General features: G+C 44.6%; 1 protein-coding gene across 2 annotated transcripts in view; it reads right to left on the reverse strand.

The window, feature by feature from the left end:
• The window catches only part of CRTC3 (CREB regulated transcription coactivator 3), a 113,620-nt gene that overhangs the window by 23,848 nt on the left and 67,720 nt on the right, over nucleotides 1-22,052 (reverse strand). Inside the window, exons 3-7 of one of the 2 annotated variants that reach the window (XM_058294720.2) lie at nucleotides 21,239-21,358; nucleotides 13,325-13,386; nucleotides 11,992-12,054; nucleotides 9,794-9,894; nucleotides 2,920-2,955 (exon numbers count right to left, since the gene is read on the reverse strand). In XM_058294720.2, the coding sequence (XP_058150703.1) occupies nucleotides 2,920-2,955; nucleotides 9,794-9,894; nucleotides 11,992-12,054; nucleotides 13,325-13,386; nucleotides 21,239-21,358 (382 nt within the window). Of the gene's footprint in view, nucleotides 1-2,919; nucleotides 2,956-9,793; nucleotides 9,895-11,991; nucleotides 12,055-13,324; nucleotides 13,387-21,238; nucleotides 21,386-22,052 lie in introns of both variants that reach the window. The other variant, XM_071214380.1, reaches the window with a different exon arrangement.

The raw sequence follows: 22,052 nt of genomic DNA on the forward strand, positions 1-22,052 counted from the left end.
CTGGTTCCCAGTTGCTGTGAAACAACCTGGCCCTGTACCAAGGGGCTGTTCCAGGGCTTTGTGCATTCACATTCTCAATCATGCCAGGTAAAAGTAGAGAATGCTGAGCCACAAAACAAGTGGACATCTTTTGTTCTCAGAGAGAGACTAGAGGACAAGGGCCAGACCTCAGGAACTAAGGATGCAACGTCAGGAAGGAGAGCCAGCATTAGAGACTCTGGTGACTGGTCAGAACCATGAAGGCTGTTAGGCTTTGGTGTCCACACAAGCTCTGGGGTGACTGGCACTGTCTCATCCTAGCCCCACTACAGGATGGCCTTTTTATCCAAGGATAATGGATCCCAGAAAGAAGTTGCTTAAAACAGGGACCGAAATGTCTGAGTAAATTCTGAAGGAAAAAAAAGGATTGAAAAATGGAATCAAAAATGCAAAATAAGTATTATCTTTAATAAAACTTGGGATATAATTGCAATCGTGGATTCAGAATTAATTAAGAATGGGGGGAAGTGGATTTGGCTCAACTGATAGTGCATCCGCCTACTACATGGGAGGTCCAGTGTTCAAACCCAGGGCCTCCTGACCCATGAGGAACTGGCCCACGTGCAGTGCTGATGCGCACAAGGAGTGCCCTGCCACGCAGGAGTGGTACCCACATAGGGGAGTCCCACACGCAAGGAGTGCACCCCATAAGGAGAGCTGCCCTGCGCGAAAAAAGTGCAGCCTGCCCAGGAGTGGTGCCGCACACACGGAGAGCTGACGCAGCAAGATGATGCAACAAAACAAGACACAGACTCCGGGTGCCGCTGACAAGAATACAAGCAGACACAAAAGAACACACAGCGAATGGACACAGAGAGCAGACAATTGGGGGGAGGGGAGGGAAGGGGAGAGAAATAATAAAAAATAAATCTTTAAAAAAAAAAAAGAATGGGGGTGGTGGGGAGGATGTGATTTTCTGACAATACTGTAAACAAGCATGATGCAATGCCCTTCACAGTTAACCTTCCCAGACTTCATAACAATGGCCATTTCTACTAAAAGTTTCCAGGCTTTATCAATTTTCCCGGGTATCTTTTTAAATCTTGATATTCAAATCACTATCTTTTAGAAGAGCTTATTTTGCCAATATACTTGTTGATTTTCTTCTCTTCAAATGTTACCTGGTCTAACTGTTCATTTAAACTGCTGCAGGAATGTAAGTTCCATGAGGGCAGCGGCCTTTGTTTGATTTCCCTGGTGGGGAATATTTAAAAATAGTGCTTGGCCTACAATGGCCCTAAATTAGACTTTCAACAAACTTGAGGACAGAATAAATGACCTTGAGAGTCTTTGTAAATCGATACAATGGGAGGCTCAAGAATTTTAAAAATTGCTCTCAAAGGTACAGCTAGATGCTGGGCAAACTTTCAAGGGCCAAGTGAGGTGGCTTCGTGACTCATAAGGCTATTTCTCCCTACAGGTTGGTTACATGAAGATGGTTGGGGTAGAATCCAATGCCTTAAAGAGGACTGTTTTCTCAGAGTTCATTGTTTCTACGTCTCCTTTCATATCTAGGAGTTGTTGGGAATTCTTCAAAGAATTCACTGGGGGAATGCAAACAACCTCGAAACCATTTCTTTTATTTCTGTCCTAATGGATTGCATGTTTACCAATGTTTCAACTTTTCATGATTTTATTCAAGGTCTAAAATGGCATGTCCAGAAAAGGAGTATGCAGGATGATATTAAAGAATTATGCCTCTAATGCAAGATACTCCTTATTTAGTATATTCATCATGAGGTCTTTTCTTTGGGACGTATAAACCTAATTTAGTCATACATTTCCAGATTACGAAAATTAAATTTCAGATGACAGAGATTTAGGAAAACAGTGTATGGTGCCAAATGAATAAATGAAATGTGTCAGATCCTCATTGATCAATGGCTTTGAGTGTCATTTCAGCCGATCTCCAGCATTACTTGTGTCAGGTTCCTCACTGCTAAAGCAAATACCATGCATGGGTCAGCTGAAACACTGGGAATTTATTGGCTCACAGTTTGGAAGTTAGGAGAAGTCCAAATCAAGACATCACCAGAAGAGGCTTTCTTCACAAAGATTGTGGTGTCCTGGGGCTGGCTGCCAGCGATCAGTGGTCCGTGGCTTTCCCGTCACATGGCAATGCACCTGGCAGCTTCTTTTCCTGTCAGGTGCTGTTGACTTTCAACTTCTTGCTTCCCAGGGCTTTCTCTCTCATCTACCTGAATTTCATTCTGTTTATAAAGGACTCCAGTAGTGGGCTTAAGACCCACCCTCAATGAGTTGGGCCACATCTTAACTGAAGTAATCTTGTCAAAAGGTCCTACTTACAATGGGTTCATACCCACAGAAACGGATTACGTTTAAGAACATGTTTTTCTGGGATATATAGCTCCAAATCACCACATTACTTTAATCGGGTTTATGAAACCCAGCATCTTCTGCAAGACTTACAACTTCATTTTTCAAACAATTTGCATTTTCCTGCTATATTTATTTACAATACATGTCAATGACTGACTCACAAAGACTTATGAGATGGGCAGAGGCTGACATTGGTGCTGAAAAGGGATTTGAATAACTTACCATTTAAGTGATTGATTCGTTTCTATTTTTTGTGACTAGAACTTTTGCTTCCCTATACAACCTTGGGGCTGTGAGACTGTGGGGACTTGGATAGTAAAGAACCTTTGTAATTGAATTACACATTTCACTTCTCAAGACTTTGATCATGGCTGGCTTTGATTTTATAGAGCACCTCAGAAAAATATGCCAATCAGGAGTGGTTTGCATTCTGAGAAGTTCTGAAAACGTGAGTATAAATGAGTGAAGATGTTGAAAGAAGGTTGAGTGTCCTATAATTGGCATCCCACTCCAATATAGGTAGATAAAACCGGTTCATACCTTCCCCATGTCCATCAGTTTCACCATCACAGTAACCTAGTAGGAAAGAACAGAAATACTTAGTGTGGTATTTTTAATTTTTATTTATTCACAAATTAGTAATTCTTTCTGATTTAAAATAGAATTTTGAAAATTCTAAAGCAATTTTGGTATCTAGAGGTTTACTTAAGGTGCCTTAGCATTAATAAAATTAAAATAGATAGGTCTAATTTGAGTTTAAAGTTGGATCCTACCTTTCTTTTCCTGTAAAACTGTCTGTCTGAATTTTTTTTTACTATCTATGTCCTGAGGGAAGAACAATTTTTATAAAGTCTGAAAACCTCTATTCAAATCACAAAGTAAGGAAATATAGATTGAAACTCTCTCTCAAATGTTTCATCATGGGGAGAAAGGTAAATACTAAAAAAGCATACAACACTGTTTCACACTTACCATATCTACAGGAACAAATCAAAGGTTCCATGCTATATCTTGTGTTATATATATATATTCCTTGTAAACAATCAAGTTATTTTAAAAAGAAAACGCATCTGGAGTCTAAGTCGATTTAAAGGGCATATGTGTTAGCTACTCACAAAGTTTTAAAAAATTGATTTGGAATAAGTTCTGTCTGAATAAAGTATTGTTTAATCCCTAAAATATACTGTAGATGACAACATATAATATTCCCTACTGCTCTGAGCTAAAACCAAAGAATTGTGCCAAAAATGTAATGTTATTGTGCTCCTTGGAGCAATCAAGTATACCAATAACTTTTCAGTATAAAAGCAGGACGAATTTTTAAGTTCTAACCTTTAAATATAGCTTACTTTAAGTTTAGATAAGCTCCTGGATATGATTAATCTCTAAGTTAACCTGATTAGTCTATAAAATGTAATAATCATTCATTCAACTTGTATTTATGGAGTTCTGCATTGACCAAATACTAGGTGTGGCTGAGTGATGGAATGTAGGTGAGAAGATAGAACACAGAAGCCAATTCCATAGCACAGGAAGAACATGTAAAACTAGTGAAGCCCTGAGAGCTCCAGGAACACTAAGAGGCTGACAGAGTAAGCACACTACCACAGAATTTTTCTCAGGCCCATGGAAACAGAATCTAAGTTAGTGGTTCTCAAACTTTATTTTAGTGCACTTAAGGGGCAAGTTTGATTCAGAAGGTGTGAGAAAGGGTCCAAGAATCTATGATTTTAACAAGTACCTTGGAATTCTACTACAGATGGTCCTCAGCCCACTCTTAGAGAGTGGTTTCATCAGTGATTTAATTCATCTAAAAAGCAGTAGTGACAGAAGAACATAAAGAAATGGGATGCCAAGAGACAAAAGGGTGGCAATTGTTGAAAGGAGAGGAGAGAAGCTTCTTATCCCTATTTTGGCTTCCCCGGAATGTTCATATTGAGAAATGGCAAAGAACTTGGCATCTGAGTTGACACTGGAGGATGACAATGAGGATTGCTAATGACAAAAATGGGGCAATAGTACTGTTTGCTTACTCTGTGCTAGGCATGGTGCTAAGTGCTTTACACAGAGGATCTCATTTACTTCACAGCAACTCTAGGAGTTAGGTGCTACTACCATCCCCAAGACCATGCTGTTAGTACATTCTGGGACTAGAATTCTGGCCTGTGTGTCTTCAGAGCCCACGCCTCTACCAACGTGCTCTAAATGGAGTGCTTGAGCATCTTGGAGGTGAGGGGGAGGGGGAGGGGGAGGAGGGGGGAGAAGGGGGAGGAGGGACAGGAGGAAAGGGGGAGCAGCGCCAGCAGCAGCCAGGGCTGGCGCAGAGGATGGGTAAGGGAGGAATGGAAGATAAGGCTGGATTGGAGGCTTCTCCAAATCATGGCAGGTCGGGTGAAGGAGCCTGCTTATGATATGGCATGATGTGGAAGAATGAGAGATTTGGGTTAGAAAAGTGACATGGTTAGAGCTAAGCTTTAGAGACTGTACTTGTGGCAGGCTAGGAGTGGGACTGAAAGGTGAAAGCCTAAGAGCAGAGAGACCGGGTAGAAAACCAATGGCAGTGGTCCAGGTGAGAGGAATGAAGTAGGATGTCAACAGTCAGGATGGAAAAGAAGGGGCAGATTTGAGTTACACGGTGGAGATGGGATGGACAGGACTTGGCTACTGAATGGATGTGAGGGATGAAGGAAAAAGAATAATTCAGTACAACTCCCAAGTTTGGGCATAGGTGACAAGAAGGCTGGTGGTGGCAAAAACTGAGAGGTGAACATCAAGTCGACACATAACCAAACTAGCCAAGCCTGGATTTTTACTACTGGATAAAAAATATTATACAACTATAAATAAAGGGTTCAAAATAAAGAGAGAACAAGTCGTGACTGGCTTTCTGAACAGGAAATTCATTCCCGTTGGTCCCCCAGGAGATGGGACAGTGATGACTACAGCCACATCTGGTTCCAGGAAACCTTGCAGCCACCAAATCCTGAGAGCTGACCTCACCCGAGTAGACATGACCGAGACTGCTCCCTCTGTGTGCTCCACGCCCGACTAACCAAAATAACTCGTGACTAGCTGAGTTGAGGGGAAGGCAAGTTAGGTCCCTTAACCAGCGTGTGTACTAAGAGGAGCCTCTGGGGTTTCAGCCTCCCCCTCCTGGCCTGCCATCCTGGTGACATTCTTTTTGCCTCTCTTGAGACCTGGGACGCTTGAGCTCCCTTCCCTCTCCCTCCCATCTGTGCAGGCAAGTGTCATCAGCAGTCTTATTCTTTCAGGGAGGCTCTCCTCTGCGTAAACCAAAGCTGATGGCCTGCTGAAAGGTTCCTAGGGTCCACTGCTTCCCAGTGGAGGAGCCAAGGGCTCCAGTCCCCAAAGCACCTGCAGTTCTGGTGTGAGCAGATGACTATCAGTGCCCTCCTCTGCCCTTAGCTGTAGGCAGCTCCCTGAAAGGACATGACCAGCCGGGCCTCTTTCAACTGCTGGCGCTGAGAAGAATGGAGTTAGGGGACAGTCCTAGCTAAGGGGGAGGGCAGTGCTGCTAGCAAGTGTCACCGAGAGCCCTCGTGTGTGTGTGTGAGAGAGAAATGATAATTAATCTGCACATGATGCCAGGGAAATGATCAACATTTCTCTTTACAGATTCTGGAAAATTAAAACAAGAGGGGGGAAATTATAAAAATCTTGGGTTATATAAAAGTTTATTTCTATCATTTATATCAACTGTTTACCATTTATGCCCAATTGTCATGCAACCCAATAACGATTATGAAAATTGCTTAACATGTATCAGACTAATGACTCTATTTTCTTGGGACACAAGCCTCCACTGGCGAATGCATCATAGTTTATTGCTCATGTAATTAAGCTATGAGCAGATGCTCTGCTACCATCTGCCTACTGCCACCCCCCCCAAAAAAAATTAGTGGGAACATTAATTGACGTTTCATTACTATGCTCAGGGAAAGAACAGTTATTACTGCTTCTTCTACAGAGTATAAGATGCTGGGCTTCAATTATATTTTCCCATCACTTTTTAAATCTTTATTTGGTTGGTTCTATAAGAAGAAAGGTCGTTTTTGCAAAGCTAGTTGATATTTTAAAAATCCAAACGGAGAGAAAATGAAAAACTTTTATGAATTACAGGGGAAAACACATGAAACCCTTTAAAATAGCTCCCACCAACAAATCTAATTCTCCAGAAATAATTCCCATCCTTGGAGACTTGAATAATATTTTAAACACACCCAGCTCTCCCATGTAAACACATCCATATTTGGACGTGTTTCTGAGTTCTGCTGGACGTGCGGGCAACTGCAGAGGCAGGCACAGAGGTCACAGGCACCCAGGCTGCAGGCCCTGCACCTTGCATGGCCGTCTGTCGCTGGGGCCTGGCACATGTTAGCCACTGATTTGGAAAGGCAGCCTGCCAGGAGCCCCCAGCCGCCCCAGGGATCCTGCCCCACCATGTCTTCCTTTTTGCTTTGCTGACAGCCCCAGTAACGTGGACCAACGTCTCTGGTCCTTGGCTTTCTTAGTCATTCTCACAAACCCGCCGGCTTCCACCTCTTCCTTCAGCATCTGCTACGCTCTCAGCACAAGTACTTCTGAATTGATTCAGCTACTCGCTTGCCTGACTTTTTTCTCTTTGCATCCAAGTCTCAAAAATTCCTTGCTTAAATTACTAATGACTCCTTTGTGCTTTCTAAGGCCTTTGACCAATGCAAACGAAGGAACAATGAGGCAGAAATGCAGCTCTTTACTCAAGGTTCCTGGGTAAAATCTAGCAATCTGTTCCAGGGAGGAAAAGATTTGGCTGCAATCCCGCACCCCCCACTCATCACAGTCCTCGTTTTTTTTTTTAAGGCTTTGTTTCTATATTCCCATCTCTACCTATCCTGACGCTAAACTACTCCATCTTCCCATATATCCAGTGCTTTTCCCTAAGCAGGGAGCAGTGGACTCACATCCAATTCCAACATGAACTGCCAGCCTGACTCTCTTATTCCCATGTGTGGAAACATGGCTACATGTTCCTAACCAGTCCTTAGAGTTCTCATACTTTACAAGCAAGCAAACGTTTAGGCAAATGTAGTCATCTCGGAATGGCACCAAGGGAACAAATACCATCAACGATGGTTATTAAATCCCATTCCTACTATATATGCAAGGAAATAAGACCATAAATGTACTCCTCAGAAGGAAGAGAAACTATTTTAGTCTTTATGTAGTCTAAAAAGTAAAGAAAACCAGACAAACTGGTGCCATTTCTGTCAAAGATTTATTTATTCCCCTATTTCAAGAACAAATACATAGCACTCAGTGCCTGTGGAAAGGGGCAACCTGCACATGGCCTGGGTAATTCAAGACCACTCCTTCTTCCAGACCAGGGGTTCACAGGCTTCAGGGGTCTGTGAACTTGAACTGGAGAAAATCAACTTATTATCTCTATTTTCTCTGACCTCTAATTGAAATCTAGCATTTCCTTCACTTATGAATGTATGCAATAAATTATAGTATTATTCATTTCATATCACATTACAGTTGTTGCATATCTCAAGAAATGGCTTATACTCATCCATACTTTGGAATTATGGTAGTTGTTAGACCCGACACTGGGTGAGTGTCATAAAACTACCTGCCACTACATTCTGAGAAAAGGTCCATGGTTTTCACTTGACTGTCAAAGGGGTCCATGGAGCAGAAAAGGTTAAGAATCCCTGTTCTAGATGATAAGCCCCTGGAAGGCAGGTCTGAAATCTGTCTTGAACCAATCAGCCTCATTTCACGGGTTAGATGCTGGCACCTAGAATGTGTTTCAGCAAGTGTTCTGTACACGGGAGCCAAGGTTTACCCTGTCCACACCGCTCCATCACGAGGGCTCCTCTGTGCCAGGCACTGTGCTAGGTGCGGGAGAGAATAACACCATTAAGATGCTGACTTCAAGAGGCCAACAGGCGAGCAGGAGGCGAGCATGTCTGTGCTGCAAGGCAGTCCAGGTGCTGAGCTGCAGGCTCAGGAGTTCGGGGGTGGAAGGAGGCTGTGGGTGGCTCTGGGCTGGCAGAGGGAGGACGTTGAGGATGGTTCCACAGAAAGGATGACAACAAGCTGGGGCTTACAGAGTGAGGAGGGATGCTGGTCAGGGAGGCCAGGAAGAAGTTAGGAGAGGAAGAGATGGGAACGGGATGAAACATTAGCAGAACTCAGAGTAGCTCCCATGGCTGATGTGGGGAATGAGGCTGGTGAGTGGAGAGAGAAGGGAGAAGGGGCAGACCAGACCCTGGAGCTCTGAGTCATTCCAAACAGGAATTTGGAGAGCAAGTGACATAGAGATTTAAGAAGGAGAGCGATATGATCAGATCCGGGTTCATTCTGGAAGTGCGATGGCGTGAGAATGCCCTTTTCATGCCCTTTTCCCGCTCCTGGCCTCTCTTTATTCCCTCTGCCCCAAGGGAGGGAAAGTGGCGGTCTGACAGGAAAGGGGGTAGGAATACTGAAGAGGCAAAGCTGGGATCCAGTTCAGCGCCTTCTTTCCCCTCTGGGACGGGCCTTCCCGCCGAGGACATGCCTGCTCCTCTGCCCCCTCAGCCTGCAGTCTCACCCAAGGGCTTTTTCCTTTGAGGTACCCGGGATTGAAGCCAGGACCGCCTATGTAGGGAGCCAGCGCTCAGCCACTGAGCCACATCGGCTTCCTTGGGTTGGTTTTCTCTGTTTTGTTTTGCTTGTTGCTTGTTTTTGTTTCTCCAGAGGCACTGGGAACCGAACCCGGGACCTCCCATGTGGGAGGTGGGTGCTCAACCACTTGAGCCACAGCCGCTTCCCCCAAGGACTCTTGAAATGGGGGAGGCCCACCCTGGGCCAGTGCTGCCAGCCTCATTCTGGGGTTTGGTCCTAACAGGCCATGGCCCCACAGAGAGAAGGCACTTCCTCCAACCTGGTCTTAGCTATAAGAAAGATGATATTTACCGCATTGGTCACTTCTAGTTTTATTTGTTTGTTAAGATTCTGAGGGGAGAAAGGGGACCCTTAGAGAACCCAACATAAAACTGAACTGGAAGGATGTAAGACTAGAAGTAAGGAGACCAGTTAAGAACTTATTGTAAGAGTCCATACAAAAGAGGATGAGGGCCGGAAAAAGGGAAAGCACGGTGGGGGAGCAGAGGAAGCTGGCAGGCCAAGGGATGCTAACGAGGTAGGCTCAGTGGAAGAAGCAGGAAACAAGAGTGTGACGCTCTCAGCGCCATCCTCATTTCATCACACACACACACACACACACACACACACACACACACACACACACGAGGTTTGTCTCCGTAGACTACCAATCCCGCGCATACTCCGTTCGGGCTCTCCTCCCTCCGTGCCTGCAGGACAGAACGAGAGAGCACAGGCGCTGGTGGCAGTGGGCCTGGAGTCTTACCCATGTATGGGGCAGGCCAGACCGACGGGCCCGCTCCGCCGTAGGGGTCCTGGGGCTTGGTGCTCAGAGCACTCTTGTGAAGAGCAGAGTCAGAATTGGTCCTAAGGGGGGAGGAGAGAGGATGGCTGAAAAATCCGCATTTCCTTAGGGAAAATGCAATATTCTTTGCTGAATATTAGCAACAGAAGAGAAGGCAAGAAACACCAACTTAGAATCATCCATAAAAGTAGAGGTTTAGACCTACCTGAAGTGCCTTTCGTCAGTAATAGCCCCTGAGGATTCCCCACACCCAGAAAGGCTTTCACTGAACTCAGGCAGCCCGCGCCTCGAAGCTGATGGCATCGGGGCGACTCCAGCGAGGCGGGCACCGGCTTCCTGGCTTCCCTCTAACACCTTCCTAATCTTCCCCTTAACTCAGGAGATCGCGGGAGCCAGGGTGATTTTCTGTGGCTGTACCAGAGTTTCTCCACCTGAGAATAACTGTTTCTCCGTGAAGCATCATCTGTAACACTGGTTCTCAAGCCCTTTCAGGGCAAAGACAAGGTCAAGACTATTTCCAAAATAATACTACAGTGTTATTTGCCCTTTCGTCCTCATTCTTTCACGAGTGTACAGTGGAGTTTTCCAGCAGTGATATGTTATCACCACAGACTGAATGCATCAGCAAAGAAGTGACCCATCTCGAAGGGATTTGTAAAATGTACAACAATGCCACTCTTTTCAGTAAATTTTTTGTTTTGGAAAATATAATTGTTTCTTTAAAAATATGTTATTTACTACATTGACATGGAATGGGTTTATAATTATTTTTAAATGAATTAATATATTTATATCTCTCAATTTATTTCCTAATATAGACACAAAAATATTGATAGATGTACCCAAGTAAACAAAAGCTCTTTGATGACATCAATGTTTTTTTAAGAGTATGAAGTGATCCTAAGATAAAAAATCTGGAAACCTCTCATCTATAGCAAGTTTCTGAAATTCTTCTAGACAGCTCCACTTCACACATAGTCTTGGCTCCAAGGAATGATTATTCACTTATCTGAGGGTCAAACTTTCTGCCTTTTATGGACTTGAAAGTGCCCTGATAACTTCAAGTCAGCCTGAGACGCCTCTTTGTGGTCCATTCCAGGTGACAGTCTCATGTGGCCTGACTATGCGCCATGGCTGCACTATGTTCAGACAGAGGGAGGTGGCGGTTCAGAACGCGTGTGATGTAACGGAAAGTAGGTGGGCTCTGCAATCAAGAGACCTGGGTTCAGGTCCTAGCTTCTCCGCAGACTCAAAAAGGCTCCAGAGGAAAAAGGTTGACTAGAGACTGGGAATTAAAGAACACTAGGGAACTACCGTCACTTTTGTTAAGTATAATAACGGCGTTGTGGTTACGTGGTGGGGTTTTTTATGGCTGTTGTTTGAGGATCTTTTGACCTTACACTGCGACAGACATCTACAGGTGAAGTAGCCTATCTAGCTGGCGGTGGGGTGGGAGTGGGAAAGGGAGGGAGGGAAGCGGAGGTGAAGCAAGGCTGGTGGAATGCGAGAAGGACTGAAACTGAGGCATTGGCACAAAGGGCTTCATTATCCCTCTTCTCTCTTTTACGTATGTTTGAAATTTTCTACTAAAAAAAGGTTTTCTGGTTTAAAAAAAAACCTCTCAGTTTCACCACATATTAGCTAAGTGGCCTTGAGCAAATCACTTAGCCTCTTAAAACAGAAATTAATACCATCCTTACAGGGTATTATCAGGATTGAAAAAATTGACATTATATCAAACACCACTGGGATCTGGTCCAAAGTGACCATAATAACAGCTAGCTTTATTGAACACTTACGTTCCCACGTACTGTCTCATTTATGCCTCACAACCATCCCATGGTAGAGGTACTACCACCTCCATTTCTCAGAGGAGTAAACTGAGGCGTGTAGACTAACTTGCCCAAGGTCCCACGGTAAAAGACAAACCCTGGTAGTCCCTCCCCAGATCTCATGTTCTTACACTATGCTTTACTGTCCTCTTTGGACATTTGATAAATGGTAGGGTTTTTTTTTTTTTTTTTTTTACCATTTCATAGAAACACAACTGCCATAAATATGCTCTGGTAATCAGATGATATATAAAGAACATCAGGACAATCAAATTGATTAGCCTCTGTCTTCAAAATTAATTTCTCCCAGGAAACAACCCCGCATACCTGCCAAGTGCAGATGTTAGTCTGAACCCGGGATGCTTTTCTTCTTTCCAAGGAGGCTGCTGCCTTTAAAAACCAGAACCACACAGAAGGTTAAAGAAGTTCAGAACACAGCGAGCAAAGGAGAGCATCAGACCTGGGTTGAGAACTGGCTCTTCTCACTTAGCTGTATAACCTGAGCAAAGCCACTTAAAAATGCCCCACGCCCCTTTCGTTCTGATCATCATTGTTAAAATGAGGTTAGATTGAAGGATCTCTCTGGTTTCTATGATTTCCCACTTCCATGGTAAAAACTACCACAAATACATGAGTCTAGGAAGAGCTAGCTGCGCATATAAGGAGTTGTTTGCTTTTTAAAAAAGCAAGCAAGTACACTTGAATACCACTGAAAGAGCTCAAATCTATGATGCCTCTTCTGTAGGGGATGTGAGGTCTTACTCCAGATGCAGTATAAAATCACACACCCTGAGTGTGTGTGTAGGGGCTGCCAAGGCAATCCTGTATGTAAAACTTTGCATTCCCATATAGACAACCATGAAGAATGGAACTGTTACAGTTACCAAGTTGATGGAAATCCTCGTCTGGATAATTCTAGTGCTCTGGAAAGGATAAGACATTTTTCTAAGACATAAATAAGAAGAATCTCAGTTTGGAAGTGCCCTTTCTGATATAAAATATTTATCCTACAATCTTGGATTCCACAGTAGTCTTGAGGGGAGTTGAAAACCTTCCTCAGGTAGAAACCAGAGATCACCCATCTTTATAATTTCCTGGTTCCAGGCTCTATTAGCCATAGTAAGTGCACAGTCAAGGTTTGCCCAGAGAATGTATAGGGAGTAGACCTCAACACAGAGAGTTAATTTTTCGGTATGTACATTTCAAATGCCCCTTTATTCTGACTTGGTGATCTGAAATGATACCACACACACAGTGGAGGCAGCAGTATGTTTTAAAGTTTATATTCTGTTGCCCTCTAAACTGGGTACAAAAGAACTCAAAGTCGAATCCACTGCATAAATTATCATTTTAGGAGTCTTTTGTTCAATAGTTTATTAAGATACTGAGAAAGAGCATTTCATCTTTCCATGTCTCAAATATAAAAATACAGATCAGCAAATTCTGTTGGTAAATGTACTGCGAATACGTTTCTCTTTGGTTTTAAATGTGAAGATCTAGACTTATTTAAATAACTTCACAATTTAGACTTTCATATAAGATTCTATGCTATATATTAGAAATTTCTAAAACAATATTCAAGGTGGATAAAATAAAATAAAATGGAACCATCCCAAAATACTATATGCCCATCATATCTCTTAAAATTTGGCTTCCTTACCTTGGCCAACTCTCATCCAGAGGCTGTGAGGAGTAACTGGTTCCAAAAGTACTACCATCAAAGTAAATTTTTTAATAAAGGAAAAGTAAAATTAATTGAAAGTTGAAGCAGAATTAAGATGCTGCAATCATGTTAAACAACTGAGTTTTGGGCTCTTATCTTTATCTCTACACCCCCTAGCTCTTCCTCTGTGCTTTCTCTTATCAGCTTCCTCTAGGACAGTGTATGCCTCTTTCTTCTAACCAGTGTCTTCTTTTCATGCTTCACTTGGGTGTTTCTTACTTTTTGCCTGCCTGGCTTCTTCTGTTTTCAAGAATTTCCCCCACCCCACCCCAAACCTGGTAAGGTCATCATTACGCGCAGACCCCCATGTCCCATGCTACCTTATCTCCCTGGTGACAGTGATTGATTTGGATGTCTCATGATCCAAGCTGGTCTAAGGAGAGTCTTTTGGAGGGGAGAGGGGGGAGTGCCCACACTTGAGATGGGGAGCCTGAGGACCATGTGAACCTGGGTTTCTCCCCTTGGAAGAAGCTTGTCTAGGCAGAGGGTCGACAAAGAGGAGAGCACCACAGAGACACAGCCTCAGGGATACTGTATGAAACCTGGGACCTAGCCCTTGGGTTCCCAGTGACATAAGCCAATAAATTTCCTTTTTCCAGGTAAGGAGGTTTCTGTCCTTATAACCAAAAGAGCTGCGTTAGATTTGTGGAAAGCTGTAAACTTGCTGGCGTGGCCAGTGGCTGTTTTATAAATCTCATATCCTTTACGAGGTCGAGCACGCCTTAGAACATGTTAGAGAGGCATGGAGATACAAATGTGAGCTCAGTAGAGCTGTTTTGGTTATGGCCTGGCATTTGAGGTGCACTACAGTTTGGCCACCACACACCCATCTGCTCTAGCTGTCTGGGTTCCACACATGCACTCTCCGTTTCCCAGCCTCTTCGCCCTTGCTAATGTCGCTGCCCTTCCTGGGAAGGCCTGCTCCCCTCTCCACCAACATGGAGCACAGCCTCCTTCAAAGCCCAGCCTGCCTCCTAATTCGCTCACCAAAACCAAGCCCATTCTTTTTGCCTCCTCTATCACTGATTAGCCGAAATACACATTCACTTGGCAAGTACCAATATATTTCATCCACAACCTGTATTTGTTAAGGTAGAAATAATAAAGAAGGTAGAAAATATAAAGATCTCAAATTTGAAAAACAGATATTGAAGCACAACTCTGTGCCAGGCCTGTGCTGAGTAAATTTGCAATCTCATTTATTCCTAACAGTACGGGGAGGTGGATGATTTTATTCCCATTTATATAGCTGAAGAAACTGAGGCTTAATTCTAGAAGGGCTGAGAAACCCAAGATCAGACAGCAAATCAGGAGTCAAACCCACAGCTCACTGACTCCGAAGCTCTCCGCGAAACCCTGCTGCCTCTCAGGAAAAGTGAACCAAGGGCCCTAGAAAATATAAAATAATATAAAATATATATCTGGGGATTTTCTGAAAAGCAAGATGGAAGCTATAAAAGAAGGCAACTTCTTGGGTTCTTGGGAGCCTGTGAGAGAGGGAAATCTATAGTGCAGGCCTTGGCTGGGCATCTCTTTGACTAAAGAATCTGGAATTAGTAAAACACGGGCAACTGATGAGTTCTTCATGATTTAGCCTGAAACGTTTCCTTGGCCAGGAGAAGCATAAAACCTACAAGTTTTATTATCTGTCGATTAATTTCTTTGTCGTGTCTTATTTCTTCATCTGAACCTGAGTCGATAAAATGGAATAGAGATAATTTCAAAAGTGAGACATTCCTTTTATATATAGTTTTATTAGAGAAGCTGTTAGGTTTACAGAAAAATCACACAGCAGGACATTTCTGGCGCTATTAGTTTTAACGTATGAGAAGCACAGATGAGAATACAGCACAGCAGGAGCCAGAAGGGAGGATGACTAAGCAGCGAGGAGGCCTCGGAGGGAGAGGAAGCACATCTGCATTTCAGTGAGCAGAGCCGCCAGGGAGGCGGCCCTGGGCCTCCTAACCTGTGGTCACCTGTCTTTCTCTTTTCTGTAGAGTTTGATAAACCTCTGTCCAGAGAGGGTCATTTCATGGAGCAGGTGCTTAACTACTTCTCTCAGGACACGGCCATCCTTTCCTAAAAAGCCATTAAGTCCAATTATGATAAAAATTAGAATGCTGTGGTAGAATAGCAAAGCAGTGATCAAATATTATTTTAATGTTGAGGTATAAATGAGCATTTTAGCCTTTCTGATGGATATTAACAACATGAAAATGTAGTAAATTCCTGAAAATTTTAATAAAACTTGCTGAAGCATCAAAAGTCAAAAGATGTGATCTCTAGGCTCTCTTAACTCTCACGCTCAACTAATTTAATGTAAAAACCCAAGGGCTGCTGGCACCAAGGCTACAGGCTAACTCAACAGAAGGAAAACCTAGAAAACCTAGAAACGGATTTCAGAAGACTTCACTAGGGTGCTCATACTCAACACTGATATGTCCTAAAGAACAACCTCGAGAAGGAAAAGCACCCTTACTTGTAAATTGGGATTGACCAATTTAGTTCAACAAACCTTTGCAGAGTGCCTGCTAGTTGGCAGCATACAAGCATCACACAGCACAGCCTACAGGAATGTTTATAGTCAGTTAAGCTAGATTTTGCTCAGTGAACGTTTTCACACTAGAGGAGAGAGAAAGGAAAGGATAGATGAGGGAGACGTTCTGGTGTGGCTGGAAAAAGGAATTCCAGGCAGTTTGAGTAGGTCTGGCCCCATCGTGGCCCCTCCGTGCACTCCTTTTCCTGCTCCTTCGCCTTCACCCTGACTTTCCCTGGGGTCCTGTGGCCTCGCAGCCTCAGCCTGCAGCTGCTCACTGCAGAGGAGGGATTCTCAAAGCGACAGGACGGGGAGGAGGCCCTCAGAACCCCTGGGGACCAGGGGAGGGGGTGCAGGGAGGGAGGACGGAGGGTCCGGGCCCAGGAACTGTGGGAAGAGCTCTCGAGGAGCCTCTGAGCGCAGCCTGGGCCTCTCCGGCTGAGCACGCCTGTCCTAGGTGCTCTCCTTTCCTAGGTGCTCTCCTTTGGCAATGCCGTCCATGCCTGGGGCTCCAGCTATCACCCAGAGCTCAGCAATTCAAAAACCCATACCTCCACGCCTCCCAGGATTTTCTCCAAGTTCATATTTCCAACTGCCTGCTCAGCTTCTCCACCAAAAAGCACCCCAGACACCTCAAATTCCACCTAAATTGGACTAATGACCGCCCCCGTCTGCTCCGCTTGTCATAGGTTATGTTATCTCATGGCTGGCACCCTCCACCTCGGTGCTCACCCCAGTCTCCCCAAGGGCCTGCCGTTCTGGGCAGGAAACCTTCCCCTCCTCGCGTTCCCTGGCTGCTACTCTTTCTCAACTCGGGGAGTATCAGAGGAACAGTTCTTTCTCACTCTTCCCCAAAGGAAGGGGAGTAGCTCTTCGGCTGATAAGAGAGCGCCTCAGTTGCCAGTGGGTGGGGTTACTGAGCCGCAGAAGCTAAAAACAAGTTCCAGCCTGTCTCTTCCCAGCTGCCAGACGGTGGCCGGGTGAGCAGGGCCGGTGTTCTCCTTTCGGCTTCCTGTCCCACGTGCTCAGCGCACCTGGGGTAGGACTCAGGAACTGCCTTCCCGAGGCAGCCTGGAGGCTGGCTAGATTGAACCCTGCCCTCTGGAATGCTGGTCCTACCAGGGACAGGGTCTGGAGGGCAGGCCTGTGGCCCTCCCTGCAGCTGGTGGGATAAATAACAGAACCGGCCCACTAAGGCCAGTTCCAAAGTCAGATTCAATAAGAAAACTGGACAGAGTGTGGTTCCTGTCTGATTTCTCCACTATGTCTTCATCATCACTCTACGTCCTGTTGTCTCTTTATCCCCATCTTCAACTATGTCCTGCTAGAAAACTCCTTTAAGTCAAGTCTTCAGGGGACCTGAAGCGTGGACCTGGGCCCTGCATACATGAGAGCACCTTTCCCTTCCCCTCAGCACACGCGTGGCAAATACGTTACATGTGGAAGTTTGAGCCAGGAATATTCCTTTAAAACTCTACAGACCAACATTTCCTAGTCCTTCGAGATGGTAACGGGTGGTAGGTAAAATTTGGGTTTTGTGAACAAGATAAGTTGTGGAAACCCTGAGTTAAAGATAAGAAGTTTCTTCACTGCAGGGCTCTGCAGAGCCCTAATGCATACTGGTAGCTCCAAGCCAGGATTTATTGGCCACTGAATACCTTCCAGCTAAGCAGTTAAGGAAAGTGTTCTTTAAATCAGTGTCCTAAAATTTTCATCTTGTGATTCAAAGATCAAAGCAAAGGCTACCCAGAGAGGAGAATCGTTCTTCACTTTGGCAGCTCCTAAGGTAGCTCTTCAGGACTGCTCACTCTAATTTCCTAGAGGCAGTGGACTCTCAAACCTTGTCAGGAATACAAATAGGAAATTTTCTAAACATTTCTTTCTCTCTTTCAAAACCCACATCTCTGTGAGAGAAAATCATTTTCTCTGACTCTTCAGTGAGTCCCTTCTTTTGCAAGGCATTGCCCACAGGTGTGAGAAAATATTGTATTGGCTGTTAATTTATGTTAATAGTTCAGGAATGCAACAGGATGTTGTTTGGGATCCAACATCTTTGCTGCCCTGGAGGGGTGAGAAGGAATGCTGAAGACAAAGGCAGTTACAGAAAGTTTTGTCTCTTCTTCAGAGCTGCTTTTCTGAGTAAGAAGCCTAGACCCCCCCGCCAGGGACAAGCGCCAGCAGCGCCTCTGCCCCGCCTGGGGTGGCGCCGGGGCCCACCTGTGGCTGTGCCCTGTCTCGGCTGTGGCCGACCCAGGCCAACAGCAAAGCCCCGCTGCCCTGGCCTTCCCTGCGGTTGTGGCCGCCCACTGCAGGAGTCTCCCTGTGCCAGAGCGTGCTTCCTGTGGCTGCCCACTCGGGGAGGAAGCTGGGGGATTTGTTAAACAATGTTCATTTTATTTGAGATCACTATGTCAGGACTGAACCCCTAAGACAGTTCTCCCGTCCTAAAATAACATCCAAGCCAAGACATAGCTGTAATAAAAGGACTCTGAATACATTCTTTCTTTTTGTTCTAACCAAGATTCAAACTGGTTTTAGTCCTTTCAAATGATAAAACTTCATTAAGGAGCTAATAGACAAGTATGGAAGTCGACAATTTTAAGTATTTAACAACCAAGAGACGGCAGGCCACAGAAGGAAAAGATGGGATCACAACCCTCCTAACTCCCAGTTCTCCCAAATACATTCATAACTTAGATAGGAAATCACCCCACTTTTATATTTTAACAGTAGCTCATGGGCTCTTGATTCCTCAAAAGAACCTGTAGCTGAACAAAATCCCTCCTTCATGGACGGGCAGGCCTAGGCTTAAGAAGTGCTTCCCCGCAGCAGAAGTCCAGGCCGAGGGCCCCGCTGGGGGCTGAGGAGGAGACTAGAGAGAAATGTTTCATGCCCAAGGAATCAGACTCCTCTTTCATGATAAACAACGCTAATTTATCTGCATATTACTTTGGTTATTGCTTCTCCTCCCGTTATGAGTTGATCTGCTTTGCTCTGGTTCTCACAAGTTGATCCAGATATAGGGCCAGGTGAAACCTATCATACATCACCTGAAGAGTCAGAATCCACTGAACATACAGCATGGTCTCCCCTTCCAGGACACTTGCGCATGCAAAAGTACCCCCTGCTTGACTACCCAACTGCTACACGGCACTTACGACCATCTGAAATTACCTTCCTTAATTATTCTTTACCTGTTTGCTGTCTGTTATTCCCGACTACAATGTAAGCTCCCAGAAGGCAGGGACTGTCTTATTTGTCAGAGTCTCCAGTGCTTAGAACAGTGCCTGGCAGAGAAAGGGCTCTGTAAAAACCTGTTGAATAACGAACAGGTTATCCCCTTTCCAGCCTCAGACTTTCCTCCTATGTGCTCGCACAGCCCCTGAGCTGCCTCAGCCAAAGCACATCACACTGGGCTGTGACCCCGTTTGCTTAGTGGCCTCTCCCACTAGACTGTAAGCAACACGAGGGCAGGGACAGTATTTTGTTATACAGTGTCTAAAATAGTGCCTGACACTAGTAGATACTTAACACATCTCTTTTAAGTAAACGAGTACACTCCATTTTTTCTCTTTTCTTCAATCCCCTCCTCTTCTAAAATTGATTCTTTTGGTTAATAAAGCTATGTATACATGCATGTATTTCCACTACACTTACTTTAAAAAGGATTTGAGATGGCTATATATATATACTTATATATGTTGTATAATGGATAAATGATATATAGAAAGAGGGAGTACACGCAAAATAAAGGGGATTGCGAAATTAGAAAAAGATATATTCTTAAATCAAGCAAAGAAATATTAAAAGTTATTTGTTTGAAAATTTCATGCAATTTAAATAATGGTTTCACGTAGGACTTCAACCCCCATGCGAGTATGAATTAGCTGAAGAGCTGCCTCAATTTCCCCTTTGCAGTCTGTAAGAGTTATTGCACATACCAGAAAAGAATTCTCAAAATCATTTATCATCTTCACGTTCCCTGATAATAGCCACATAATACACAAAACTAGAAGCTGACCACATGTGCTCTGTCCCAGAGGGGTAGAAGGAAGGGGAGAAATTAACAGTCACTGTGGTCCTTTTATCCCCGCCTCTAGATAGAATGAAAACGACAAGAAGCTCGAGGGCAAGAAAAGCAGGGCTGGTTCCTCCGTGCGTCGCCCCCCAGCCCTCACGCAGGGTCCCTCTTGCACACGGTCCAAGTCATTACTGAGTGGACGCATGTGATGCTGGGAGGGGAGGAAGATGGGTTTGGGGTGGGCTTGAGCTGGGCTCAATCTTGGGCAAGCTTCTTTGACACTCCGTTTCCTCATTGGAAAGTGGGGGTTAAGAAAATAAGCCACTCGGAGGGCTGTGAGAACAAAACGGCATGTGAATTGCCCAGCACTGTGCCTGGCATGGGTAGGTGCTCAGTCAACAGGCCTGCCCTCCCCCCACTTCCTGGTTTCTAGGCTTGTGCGGCCGGCTCTTAACTCACTGCCAGGAATTCAGCCCTCTCGGCCTTTCTTCCTGAACCCCTGCGCCCCGGGGCCCAGAAACGTGAAAGGGAGAGCACAGGCCTGGTGTGCTTCTGGGCCCTCTCCCAAGACCGGCTCGGTTCTGGGGTCTCCAAGGCCTCCGCACAGAGCTGGTCACACAGCAGCCCTCCTCGCCCCTCTAACCTAACAAGCGCTGGTTAAATAAAACCATGGGATGAATTCGCAATCTCTTCTTCTCCATTTCTACTTCACAGCATAGGGTTCGCTGCGCGCGTACATCACTGGACAAGAATTTCCTAAATATCGGTTTATATTTTAGTTGTCATTTACTGAGTTTGAAACTCCACAAATGAAAAGATCACATGGATTTTTTTTGCTGCAAATTCTAAGAGCGTGTCAACAGGTCACCAGAAATAAAAAAGTAAATCAAATATCTGTTTATCTGTTTTAGCGGGATAGCATAACTTCTCTCCAGGCTGATTCAAAGTTAGGTTTAACTCTGACTTGGCTGATTTCTGAAGAAAATGCTAAAGTTTCTGGAGGAAATGCCGAGAAGGCCACGCAATGGGGCTGAATTACATGATGTTTCTGTCAGGTTACTTCATTAGCCTGAACTTTGTTGACACTTTCATAAAGTAAACACCTACAATGAACTTTCCAAATGCTGGCTTCAGAAATGTTTCCAGTTTTCCAACTCGTTTATTTTTATTGCCTCCATTCATCAGATAAAATGAAGATTTTGAAGCCAAAGGGGAAATCCAGGGAAGATAAGTCCTGAAAAAAACTTTCAAACATTTTAAAAGCCATTCTCCCCTCTGACAGTGAAAAGGATATTTGTCGTCCTGGCTTGTCCCCAGACCGTCGATGAAGGGGGTGGAAGCGGTTCCGGGAAGGCCTCTCCACCAGCCCGTGATGGCGGGTTCCCCTCACGGTATCAGCTTGATGAAATGACGGCTGCAGAGACGGGAAAGAAGAGTTGGCCTGTGACCAGTCACGATTTTGGAAACTGCCACTTACCTCAAGAACATCAATTGATAAAAACAGTTTAAAAGATTGAATTTTAGAGTTTTACCATTGTCAATTATTGTGCATTGAGTCAGGGTATATACAATAATGCAGACCTGGAACAATTTCTATGTAGTCACAGAATAATTTAAAGTAGGCTTTAGTGTGTTAAGCTGAAAGATGTCAGAATGACATAGTAAAAATGGTCAAAATTAGGAGCAGATGTGGCTCAAGCAGTTGGGCACCCGCTTACGACACTGGAGGTCCTGCGTTTGGTTCCCAGTGACTCCTAAAGAAGACAAGCAAGACGGTAAGCTGATGTGATGGGCTGGTGTGGTAAACTGATGCAACAAGATGATGCAACAAAGAGACACAACAAAGAAACACAATGAGAGACAGAACAAGCAGGGAGGGGAGGTGCCTCAGGCCATTGGGCACCTCCCTCCCATGAGATGTCCCGGGTTTGGTGCCTGGTGCCTCCTAAAAAGAAGATAAGCACACAACAAACACAGAGAGCAAACAGCAAGCACAAACCACAAGGCAGGGGGGATAAATAAATAAATAACAGTAAATCTTAAAAAAAAAAAATTAGGAAGTAGAGAATCAGGGAACCATGGATTCATATTCTAAATCCCAGAAACAA

Source organism: Dasypus novemcinctus, chromosome 3 (assembly GCF_030445035.2).
Source record: "Dasypus novemcinctus isolate mDasNov1 chromosome 3, mDasNov1.1.hap2, whole genome shotgun sequence".
NCBI lineage: Eukaryota > Metazoa > Chordata > Mammalia > Cingulata > Dasypodidae > Dasypus > Dasypus novemcinctus.